Below are 11,764 nucleotides of genomic sequence, written 5' to 3' on the forward strand. Positions count from 1 at the left end.
ACCGCATATACCAGCTGCTTCTGTCTTCAATTTTAATCTATATAAAAAAGGAAACTCATTCATCTATTATTAAATATTAACAGGTTTTATTCAAGCTGTTTAGAATGATTGCAGTAAGCTAATTTTTTTAAATGTAAATCCCCCCCAAAAATATAATAAATAAAAAACATTGGAAAACAATAAATGTTGTACTTTTTTATACATTTTGTATAATTTCATAGTTTATGCATTATAGTTATAAAAACAAATACATTTTGCCAAATACATAGTAATTTTAGGCCTTATCCTTTTCTGACAGTTTTAGGGATTTTTAAAAATCCTAAAAAACCTTATTTGTGCTGCAAATAATAATTTAAAACTCAAAAAGTAAATAGTCAGTTCATGCTTTAAAGTCTTGTCCCAATATTAATAGTCAGTAGTAAGCAGTTTATAAATACAGCTATAAAAAGCTTGTTCTTGGTTTATAAGCACATTTATTAAAAAGGAGAGTAAAGGGTCAGTTATCTTCCTATGAAAAATAAAAAAATAAAAATAAACAAACAACAACACAGATTGATACAGAACTCAGAAATTTTATTGTGGATATATGATAAAATCAGCCTGTAAATTAATTCATACTCCTCCAAGAAGACACAAGAAGTTCACACCAAACTTTTTTAACATGAAGCCAATATACTGAAGATGTTAAATTGCGAATGGGTTTAGGATACCTTAAATGGTGTGGCCATAGCGAATTATTAAAGTAACAAAAAAAAAAAAAAATACAACAGTTATTTTACTATATCTTTAAAATTTTTCATTCCAACTCTTCATAATTTTTTATATACGTAGAAGTCATCATTTGAAGGAAGCACAGTAAGTTTCATAGCTTTATTATTTTCAAGAGCCAGCATAAAATTTAAACTATCATAATTTATAAATCAAGCTTGCAATTCTTAGTACCAATAATGGCCACCAGATGGAGCTATAGGATTACTTTTAAATAATTATTGTAGAAACAAGTATGATTTAAATCATTTATAGAAATCTTTCAAAGAAAAATAATATGAATTTTATGTATTTTACTGATAAAATTACCCTCACTTAATTAGAATAACAAGCTGAAGTATTGTGAACTGTATATTAAGAATTATTCTTTATAGGCTTTATGGACAGATACGTTTTGAGTGACTCTTGAAGGTTCAGCATCACATCCTCTTTTACCACTGTTTAAAGAATTAATCTTACAGAACAGATGCGAATGAATTTTGGATAGCTTGAATGGTTTTGTCGTGGTGATTTTTTGAAATAGCAGTGAAAAAGTAACCAGTTAATGTCTTTTATTTTTTTAAAGTGCAGCTTCTAAACACTTCAAAAAAATGTACACATAGAAGACAAGTCATTCTGAGGAAATATGCATAGTTTCATGACTATACAACGCTATATGGATGATAGAAAATTAAAAAACTATCATACATCTGATGTCACTCTGTCCCTCTGTCACTGTGGGTAATGTGTGTGTGTGTGTTAAGTGAATTAGGTGTGAAACTATCAGGGAGCATTTAGTCTCCAGCGCCAACATTTTACAGAACTGCCACTTTTCTGGAGTCTCAGAATTACAATGTGCCAGGTTCTGAGAGATCTAAGATTCCAAAAAATTATTTAATTAGAATACCATGAAGTATTGTGACATACTATATATTAAGACTTTATATATAGGCTTTATGAACAGATTAGAGTGACTCGTGAAGGACCAGCACCTCCTCCTCTTGTCCGATGGTTTGAGGAATATATCTTCCAGAATCCGGGATTGAGATTTAGGAGCTCATTTTTATTCCACCTCCTTTCCTGAAAGTCTGCCTTGCAGAATTGACAAAAAATTAATCTTCACATTAATTCCTAATTATCTTTGCAATTCTTTTTGTCAGTTCTTCTTGTCCTGTTTTTTTCTTCTTCTTTTCTGACCTCATGACCCAGTCAGCATTTTTTGTACAATGGTCAAGTCTTAACTTATCCATTTCTGTATTGCATTTGTGTTTGATATTTATCATGGGTATTTCATAATTTTCGACTTTACAGATTGAGTTAAAACTCTATTTTAGCGCATTTCATCTGTAAAAGAAAACATGCCTAACAATTCTACACACATGAATATAAGGAGCTTTTCTCTTCTAGCTGTCCTGGACTATTGTATAGCACTCATAAATGATTAAATAAAAAATAATGGTAGTTATTAAGATTGATATGGTTTGGAATTGGTAAAATGTGCTTGGAAAAAAATCACAATAAAACAATGTTTTAATGTTTAAGTTTGGAATATTAACTGACATGAATGAATGCTATATAAATATTGTTCATGTTAACATAATGTTTATAAATGAAATCTTATTGTAAAGTGTTACTAAAGTTATATATATTGTTCTGTGAATGTGATTCTAAAGTCTAGATGATTCGGATTAACCCTTTAACTGCCGTATCCTGTAAAACCTCACTGCCAGAGGGATATTGTGAATGCATGTGCCCGCTGGGCACAGTTTACCTGATGCCACCGGGGTGGCGATGGCATTGGTGGCTTGAGCCCGCCATCGCTGCTTGCAGCTATATTTAGGGCTCAAGCCTGGAGGGCGAGAGCCCTATTGTTTTCCTTAGGATTATTTGTTATTATTATTATTATTATTATTTATTATTATTATTTTTCTTCAAGGTTTCGGGGGCTTTTGGGGCCCTTAACATGCTTAAAAAGTCTTGAAAATTGGCACACACATTGGAACCTGCGGCCATTAGGGCCGGGCAGAGACTGATACACGGGCGTGGCACAGGGGCTCTACAGCGCCCCCTGGAATGCTGAGGGCCATATATCATACATACTTGCACGTAGACGCACAAAACTCGGTACACATATAGAACTCATCAATACAAACAACTTTCGAATTGCATATCATAGGCTCCGCCCAACAGGAAGTTGGCTATTTGGGGTTTATTATTCATATTTGTCGTCAAAGTTGTGGGGGCTTTTGGGGTCCTTAACATACTCAAAAACTCTTGAAAGTTTGCGCACACTTTGGAATCTGTGGCCTTAAGGAGCCTGCAGAGGCTGGGACCTGGGCGTGGCACAGGGGCTCTACAGCGCCCCCTGGAACACAGTCATAAATGTTGATGTATAGCTCACACATACTTGCACGTATTAATATGAAACTCAGTACACATTTAGATCTCATCGTGCCGAACAACTTGCGTATTGCATGTTATAGGCTCTGCCCAACAGGAAGTCAGCTATTTAGAGTTATGTAAAAAGCATATGCTCTGGAATTTGAAATACTTGTCATAGGTTTTTTACTCGATTGCCGCCAAACTCGGTCAACATGATCTCAAGACAATGGGGATGAAAAATTGCCAGGGGATTTTTGATATCTCAAACGGTTTGCTCGTGGCGAGGCGTTGAAATTATGGCGAGAAATGAGAAACAGGAAGTGTCTAATACCATCCACATACATTTCCTGATTTTAATCAAACTTCATCAGATTATTCATTGTATGATGTCGATCGCATATATGTGACTATTAGGAGTCAAAGTTATAGCGCCACCAACTGGCAGCAGGAAGTGTGTCATTTTCAAAATGCTTTGTATTCAGCATCTTATTTTTACTCGATTTGCTTCAAACTTCATCAGAATAATGTTAAAACACAGCCTATATTAATCTGCTAGGGGGATATTGATATCTAAAAATATTGTTGCCGTGGCAACATGTCAAACTTGAATACTTCTCAGGTGATTTCACTAGTTCACGCTTACATATAATTAGCTGAGGTATGGTATGCGTATTTGGCGTGCTGTCCGGGGAAGGGCTCCGAGCTCGGGAATTGCCCGAAGCTAGAGTACCCCCCCTTCCCCGTATATTGTAAAGTGAACTTGGAGTGAGGAGATGGGGTGGAGGAGGGATGCTGATAAACCGTCAATGGATAGAGGTAAGTCAGCGATATTTATACTGTGGGATTGATTACTTGATTGTGGTCCACCTGTGATGATTAGGCTAAGTATCTGACGCGCTCCTCCCGAATCTTCATAGATAATTACATTTCACTAGTTCACGCTTACATATAATTAGCTGAGGTATGGTATGCGTATTTGGCGTGCTGTCCGGGGAAGGGCTCCGAGCTCGGGAATTGCCCGAAGCTAGAGTACCCCCCAAAAAGGCAAATGTACAGGAGGACAGCCGCCAGTTTAAAGAATGCCCCCCAAAAAGCAGAGTACTGGCGGGGGCTGATTTGGTTTTTGAGAAGTTATCTCGTTGGCAGGCTGGAAGGGCCTACGTACTCCGGAGGGAGCGACTTGGGCGTTGAGAGAGTAGGCCCTACCAGCTGCAGCTAGTGAACTACGTGGTTGTTGGCGCCCGGTCGGTAGGGCTCGGGCCGATGCTCAACTGGAGTTTTTTGGCGTTGGATCGGTGAGCCCTGCCGGCCGATGAGGAGGAGCGGCGTGGTTGTGGTGCCCGACCGGGAGGACCCGAGTTGCCTCGACCGGAATAGGTCACGGTGTCGGCGTACGGGCCCTACTGGCTGATAGCCCCTGCTATTCAGTGGGTGAAGGGCCTAACGCTGACAAAGAGGGCCCATGAAGCCTCCGACAGGAGATTGAGACTCAGGATGACGGACGTCTGGGTCCTCTCGGTTAGGCAGATAAAAAGCTTTTGGGCCAGCCGACAAGGAGGACTCTGGCAACATCCGAAGGGAGATCCCGACTCACGGCATCGGCTGGATGAGATTCACTTGCGGCTGGCAAGCATAGGCCCGTCCGGGAGACTCTCGCCAGACGTCTGAAGGGAGCGCACGCGACAGACGGGTAAGCCTCGGCGGACGGGGAGGGTTGGAAAGGAAAACCCGACTGGGAGGACTCTCGCAGCATCCGATGGGGCCTCAAACTCAGAACATCGAACGGGTAAGCCTCGCCAGACGGGGTTAAAAGATGTGAGAGTAGCTGAGGGTAGCTTTTTTTTTTTTTTTTTTTTTTTTTTTTTTTTTTTTTTGCAGGATTTGGCGAGAGGACGAGACTCGTGGCGTCGGACGGTTAAGCCTCGCCTACCGTCAAATGGAAAGGTAAGTTGTGTGGCCGAGAGACTGTTGCCGACGTTCGAAGGGAGCACACACATCGAACGGGTAAGCCTCGCCGACCGTAGGGTGGAAACGTAAAGCAAGTCTGACCAGGAGGCTCTCGCCAGCGTCCGAAGGGAGCACACACATCGAACGGGTAAGCCTCGCTGACCATAGAAAAGGAAAAGGTAAGGTTGTCTAACCGGGAGGCTCTCGCCGGCGTCCGAAGGGAGCACGCGCATCGAACGGGTAAGCCTCTCCGGATGGCGGACAGAAAAGGTAACGATAGGTGGCCAGGAGGCTCTTGCCAGCGTCCGGCGGGGACAAACTGGGTGAGCCTCGCAGGCCGTAGGTTTAGAAAAGGTAAGTTTGCGTGGTCGTTAGGCTGTCGTCGGCGTTTAAGGGAGTTTGCTACTCCTGGCAAGAGACGGTTTAGCCTTGGTGACCGTAGGGAGGAAAGAGAGTTATTGTGTGTTAGGTACTTGCAGCATTTAAGCAGCTTGCTTGTAGGTTAGTAACCTGAAACACACAGTAGGGTCGTGGTTGGCTGGCCAGGAGGCTGTCGCCGGCGTCCGATGGGAGCACTCACATCGGACGGGTAAGCCTCGCTGGCCAAGGGTGGAAAAGGTCAGGTTGTCTAGCCAGGAGGCTCGGACCGACGTCCGATAGGAGCTTAGCTCCAGGAATCGAACGGGTAAACCTCTCTGGCTGAAGGACGGAAAAGGTTGTCCGGCCGGGAGGCTCTTACCTTCGTCCGACAGGAGCTTAGCTCCCGGATAGAACGGTTAAGCCTCGCTGGCCAAAGGACGGAAAAGGTAAGGTTGTCTAGCCGGGAAGCTCTCGCCTACGTTCAATGGGAGCCTTGACTTTGGGCGGGTAAACTTCTCCGTACGAAAGACAGAAATGGAAAAGCAGGTAGCCGGGGGCTTTCACCTACGTCCGAAGGGAGTGTGAGCTCCTGGCAACGAACGGGTAAGCCTTGTTGGCCGCAGAATGGAAAAGGTGAGGTTGTCTGGCCGGGAGGCTCTCGTCGGCATCCGAAGGGAGCTTGTGCTCCTGTCATCGAAGAGAGAAGCCTCGCTGGTCATAGGATAGAAAAGGTTTAGGTTATTTGGCCGGGAGTGTGCGGCTGGAGTCGGCGGTATAATAGGATTTTTTTTTTTTTTTTTTTTTTTTTTTTTTTTTTTTTTTTTATTTATGGCCGATGAGGGTTTGGTGGGCTTTCTTAATGTGAAACTGATTTATTCTGATGTAGCTTTGGTATGCTTCTGAGGACCATCTTCCTAGAGTTTGGATTTGTTGGTTGGAGAGGCCTTTTTGTGCAGCTGAAGTTGCTGCCCCGATGCGGAATGAATGGGTGGAGAAATTGTTCGCTGGGATGCCTGATAATTGCAGGACGCATTTGAGGTGTTTTTGGAACCAGAAACGAGTGACTGGTTTTTTGGACTCGTCGGTGAATAGGGGTTCGTGTGGGGATTTTGCCTGGGAATTTCTAAGGTGTAAAAAAGCGAGGACAGATTGGTAAGGCTGGATTGGGGAGGGGAGATTGAAGATGTATATGAAATGGCCTTTGTTGGTTTGGTCTGTTTTGCTTTGTTTGATTAAATAAGCGATTGTTTCGTCATCTAGTATGGTTAGGTCTGACACGGTGGGGTTGATTTTAGGATTAAATTTAGAAGAGATCGTAAGCTCCGAGCACCTGAGAAAACCGAAAAAGGCAAGGATGAACATGGCGTCGAGCGTGCGGGCAATGCTGAGGGGTTGGTAATTTGTGCGGAGGGTGTGGATACATTTTGTGAGGATATCTAGCGTTATGGGTTTTCTGGTGTCTGGATGGGTGGGCTGGGATCGCTGGATCCCTTTGATTAGGAGGGAGGTTTGTGAATTATTTATTTCGGGTGAAGGAGCGCCGGTCATTAGTTTGTGAAAAAACTGGACTCCGCTCAGGTAGCTTTTAATAGATCCGACTTGGAGACCCTTGGTGCCGTTGAGGAACGAAATGAAAGAGGTGATGGAGAGTAGAGAAAAATCTGGGAAAGGGATGTTATAGGTGAGGTGAAATGACTTAAAGCACCTCCATGCAGTCACGTATGACTGGAGGGTTCTGGGAGAGACTGCTTGGAGAATATAGTCCAGTGATGCTTCGAGGAGTGGTTTTAGAGGGTGAGTTACGGAAATATTAATTCTGAATAGTGAGGAACCGGAGTGGGGAATTGGTCCGCCTCTGGAGCCAGCGTCCTGAATTTCTGAAACAGAAAACAAGACAGGGAGTCAGCGATTTGGTTTTCTGTACCTGGGACGTGCTTTGCGCTAATTATGAATTGGTCGCATGCTGCGATCCATATAAGGCGTCTAAGGAGAGGCATGAGGGCGGGGGAGTGAGAACGGCCTTTGTTTATGCACTGAACTACGGCTTCGTTGTCGCAGTGCACTAAAATGCTTTTAGTTGTCCATTCATTGCCCCACAGGAAGGCTGCTACTACGAGGGGATAGAGCTCGAAAAGAGCTGAGGACTGGGTCGAGTCCTGCATCTGGGGGGGCCATGTGGACGCGAACCAACGGCCTTGGTAGAAACCTCCGAAACCAATTGAGGGAGCCGCGTCTGTAAACAGCTGCAAGTCGATGGGAGACGAGATTAAATTGTTGTAAAAAAAAGAAAGCCCGTTCCATTGTCTAAGGAACAGGATCCATAATTTAAGTTCGTCGCGGCATGCATGGGTTAGGGGGATGAGGTCCTCGAGCGCGTGAACTGATGATGCGAGTGTTAGAAGGTGCGCGATGAATGGGCGTCCTTGTGGAATTATGCGCATGGCGAAATTTAAATGCCCGAGCAGGGAAAGAAGTTCGCGTTTAGAACAACAAGGGCTGTCGAGGAGGGTGGATGAGACGAGAATTATTCTATCAATCTTTTCCTTTGGCAGGGAGAGCTGAAATTTAGCTGAGTCGAGGTAGATGCCGAGGAACTCTATGGTTGTGGCAGGACCCATGGTTTTTTCCTGAGCGATGGGAATCCCGAGCTCGGAAAAGACTTTTTGGACGGTGAGGATATGGGCGGCTGGGATAGCCTTGGGCGATGAAATGACCAGGAAGTCATCTAAGAGATGGATAATATGTGGGATTGCGTAATTGTTGGAAAGGATCCAGCAAACGGCTTCTGATAGCATATCAAAAATTTTGGGGCTGCTTTTGCATCCGAAGGTTAACCGGACGGCGAAATAGTATTTCTCGAGCCATCGTATCCCGAACAGGTGCCAAAAATCCGGATGGATGGGCATCACTTTGAAAGCAGAAGTGATGTCTATTTTTGCTAACCAGGCTCCTCGGCCCGCGATTTTAATCAGTTCGACTGCCTGATCTATGTCTTGGTATTTGAGTGAAAATTCGTCGAGGGGTATCAAGCTATTGATGCTCGGGACTGTAGAATTATGCGGAGATGACAGGTCTACTATTAGGCGTTTCTTACCAGAAAATTTTCTCGTAGCCACTCCGATTGGGCTGACTCTGAACGTTTTGAAGGGGGGGGTATTGAAGGGCCCGATCATGAAGCCTGACTCGACTTCTTTTTTGATGAGGTTAGCTACTATATCGGGCTCTGCGAGGGCGGATTGGAGATTACGGCAGACGGTGTTTTGGGTAAGCTCGCAAACGACGCCCGGGTTAAAACCGTGTTTGAGACCAGACAGGAGATAATTAGTAAATTCTTTGTCGGGATGGTGTGCTAGTTCAATGGTCATGCGAAAAATATTCACAGGAGTCGATAGGTAATTTTTAGATTTTTTATTTACGGCTTTATGCACGGGGCAAACTATGCGTGCATGAGCACCGCCACAGAACTTGCAGGAGTGTAGATAGCGGCAATGCTGTCTGATGCATTTCCCGTTGTTGAAGGCGATACATTGCTGGGTGCTTTCTTCTCCTAGTTGGGCTAGGCGTGAGTTTGCTGCGGTAACTGATTTTGGGACATAGCTGGTGGATTTTGCCGGGGGAGTAAGAGAGTGTTGGGTTGCGTCCGGGTTTATTTGTGGGCAGGTTGTGGTGGAGTGAGCCACGGACCTGCAGATTGCGCACAAAATGCTCCTACAGCCTAGGAATACGCGACTGTGCAAGTCGGAGTCGATCGCTCCCCAGTAAGGGCACTGGTTCCACTGAGCTATTCGGATGGCGCATTTAGCGGAAAAAAGCTTGTGGTAGGTGTAGAAGTGCCCCCCTCCGTAGGACAGCGCGAGTTCGGCTATTATAGACAAATAATCGTTTAGTTCGCGTCGCCTGTGGGGGAAGGCTGAGCAGATAATCTCGGTGTAGCGGTTGAATGCGATGGTGAATTCGGAGAAGGAGAGAAGTCGAGATGAAAGGGGATTTGGATTTTTTAGCGTGACTGAGAAGTCCCCGCAGTCTATTTGGCGGTTTGAATCGGATGTGGGCAGGAGAGAAAGGAGAGACGAGAGATCTACATCCGCACCTACTAATATCTGTGCCCGAATGCTGTGGGTCACTTGGGGAGGTTCGAGGGCGACAGCGTTTGATGGGATGGGCATTGGTGTAGCAGTGAAGAGTGAATGGGGGGATTTCGCTTGGAGGAGGGTGGTGGCGACAACTGGGGGCGGAGCTGTGTTTGGCAGCGATTGCGGCCAAGCGCTTGCTTGAGCCGCGGGCCCGGAGTTTGAGGCCGCGGGTTGCGGGGCTGGGTTGGGCGGCCAGTATGGCCAGGCAGTTGCTTGGGCCGCGGGCCCGAAGCTGGGATGGGCTAAAGTCGAGGCTGTGTAAGGCGGCCAGTTCGGCCAAGCGTTAGCATGAGCGGCGGGCTCGGAGCTCGGCAGAGCGGGAGGCGGGGCATTGTGTGACATCCAGTTCGACCAGGCGCTAGCTTGGACCGCGGGCGCGAAGCTGGAGGAAGCGGGAGGCGGCGCTGTATGTGGCGAACTGTTCGGCCAAGCGCTTGCCTGGGCTGCGGTGTTGGTATAGAAAGTTCCGTATGGAGGGGCTGCGATGGGTGGAGGAGGCGGCCAGGAGCCTCCTTGGGCTTCGGCGCCCTGAGCTGTTGGAATTGGAGCCGCGGAAGGAGGCTGAGCTCCGGGCGACGTAGCGAGCGCCCTTGCGGTTGGAACCGGGGCGCGGCCTAGGCTTGCTGAAGGCCTCTTGCTACGGCTTGATAGCCGCTGCGAGCTAGGCCTAGCGGCGGAGGATGGTGGAGTGCTTTGAGGCGAATTCTGAGGTACTCCTTTCTTTTGCCGTTTCTTTGGTACGGGGGTAGACTGGGGAGAAATGTTATTATTTAGATTTTTTGTATACAAGTCATACAGTTCGGATTTGTTTAACTTGCTTGATGGTGTGATGTCGTTTTTGGACAGGGCCTGCCTCAGACTCGACACCGTCCATTTGTCGATTGGCGGAATCGTATGCCTGGCCGAGCGGTAGGAGGACGCAGGGGAGTCGGCCGCGGTTCTCGCCGGAGGCGGCGAAGGTAGGCCTAGGCGTCTTGGGAGGCGAGTAGCTGCTCGCGCCGTACCGCGCCCGCGGGTTGGAGCCTGGGGCTCGATTTGGTTGCCACGCCGGGAAGGGGTGGCTTTGGAGCCGGCTGGCTGCAGTGATGGGGCTGGGGAAGAGCTGGATGAGTCTTCTGACGAGGAATCTCGGTTTTGGGACATGGTGCATGCGGACCAAAATGCTGATAAACCGTCAATGGATAGAGGTAAGTCAGCGATATTTATACTGTGGGATTGATTACTTGATTGTGGTCCACCTGTGATGATTAGGCTAAGTATCTGACGCGCTCCTCCCGAATCTTCATAGATAATTACATTTTAAGGCATATAACATGCTTAGAATTTCATGAAATTCAGAACACATATCAGTATTTATGATAACTAGACACTGGCAAAAGTTCATAAGAGGGCGTGGAAGAGGCACTCTATAGCGCCACCTTTTGTCAAAAGTGGGGGGGTTAGTTTTAGCTACAGACACCAAACTCGGTACAAAAATTGTTCTTATCAAGACGGACAACTTTCTAATTCACAGTCATCAGCTACGATCAACAGGAAGTCAGCTATTTTGATTTGAATGTGGATTTTTTTTTACATTTAGCTGTGAATTAATGCATACTGCTCAGAGGAGAGTAACACTATACACAACAAACTTTGTCTACATGATGCCAAAACATTTTAAACATCTTAAATTGCCAAAGGATTTTGGATAGCTTGAACGGTTTTGTCGTGGTGATTTTTTTAAATGACAGTAAAAATGGAATTATTAATTGTCCTGCATTTTTAAATTCCAAACACTTCAAAACCTTTTTTCATACAAAAAAAAAGTCATTCTGAGTAAATATGGATAGTTTCACGACTTTACAACACTGTATGGATAACAGAAAATTAAAAAACTGTCAGACATCTCATCTCACTCTGTCCATCTGTTTGAGTATTATGTGCTGAGACTTACATTGTCTGAGAGAAAATGCGCCCCTACAGGTTCAATTCCTTAAAGGGAAATTCGACTGAAAGGGAGGAGACTCTCTTTTAGTTTCATTTTTAAATCGGTTAAAATACAAAATAATACTTGGATTTAATTCACACTGACAAGCTAAACCAACATATATGATTATTACCGGGTCAGGGCTCATTAATAATTGATGTGTGGTCAGTGATACGTGAGAAACACGAGAGATTAATCACCGCTCTGAGCATGAGCGTGTGGAATGACG

At 45.4% G+C, this 11,764-nt stretch overlaps 1 protein-coding gene across 1 annotated transcript; it reads right to left on the reverse strand.

Moving 5' to 3' along the window:
* Positions 1–3,755: 3,755 nt before the first annotated feature.
* On the reverse strand, positions 3,756–10,712 carry LOC127957660 (uncharacterized). The gene has a single exon (XM_052556282.1). The coding sequence runs from the start codon at positions 10,710–10,712 to the stop codon at positions 7,236–7,238; it is 3,477 nt and encodes a 1,158-aa protein (XP_052412242.1). The 3' UTR covers positions 3,756–7,235.
* Positions 10,713–11,764: the final 1,052 nt, after the last annotated feature.

The sequence above is a fragment of the Carassius gibelio genome, chromosome B5 (genome assembly GCF_023724105.1).
Source record: "Carassius gibelio isolate Cgi1373 ecotype wild population from Czech Republic chromosome B5, carGib1.2-hapl.c, whole genome shotgun sequence".
NCBI lineage: Eukaryota > Metazoa > Chordata > Actinopteri > Cypriniformes > Cyprinidae > Carassius > Carassius gibelio.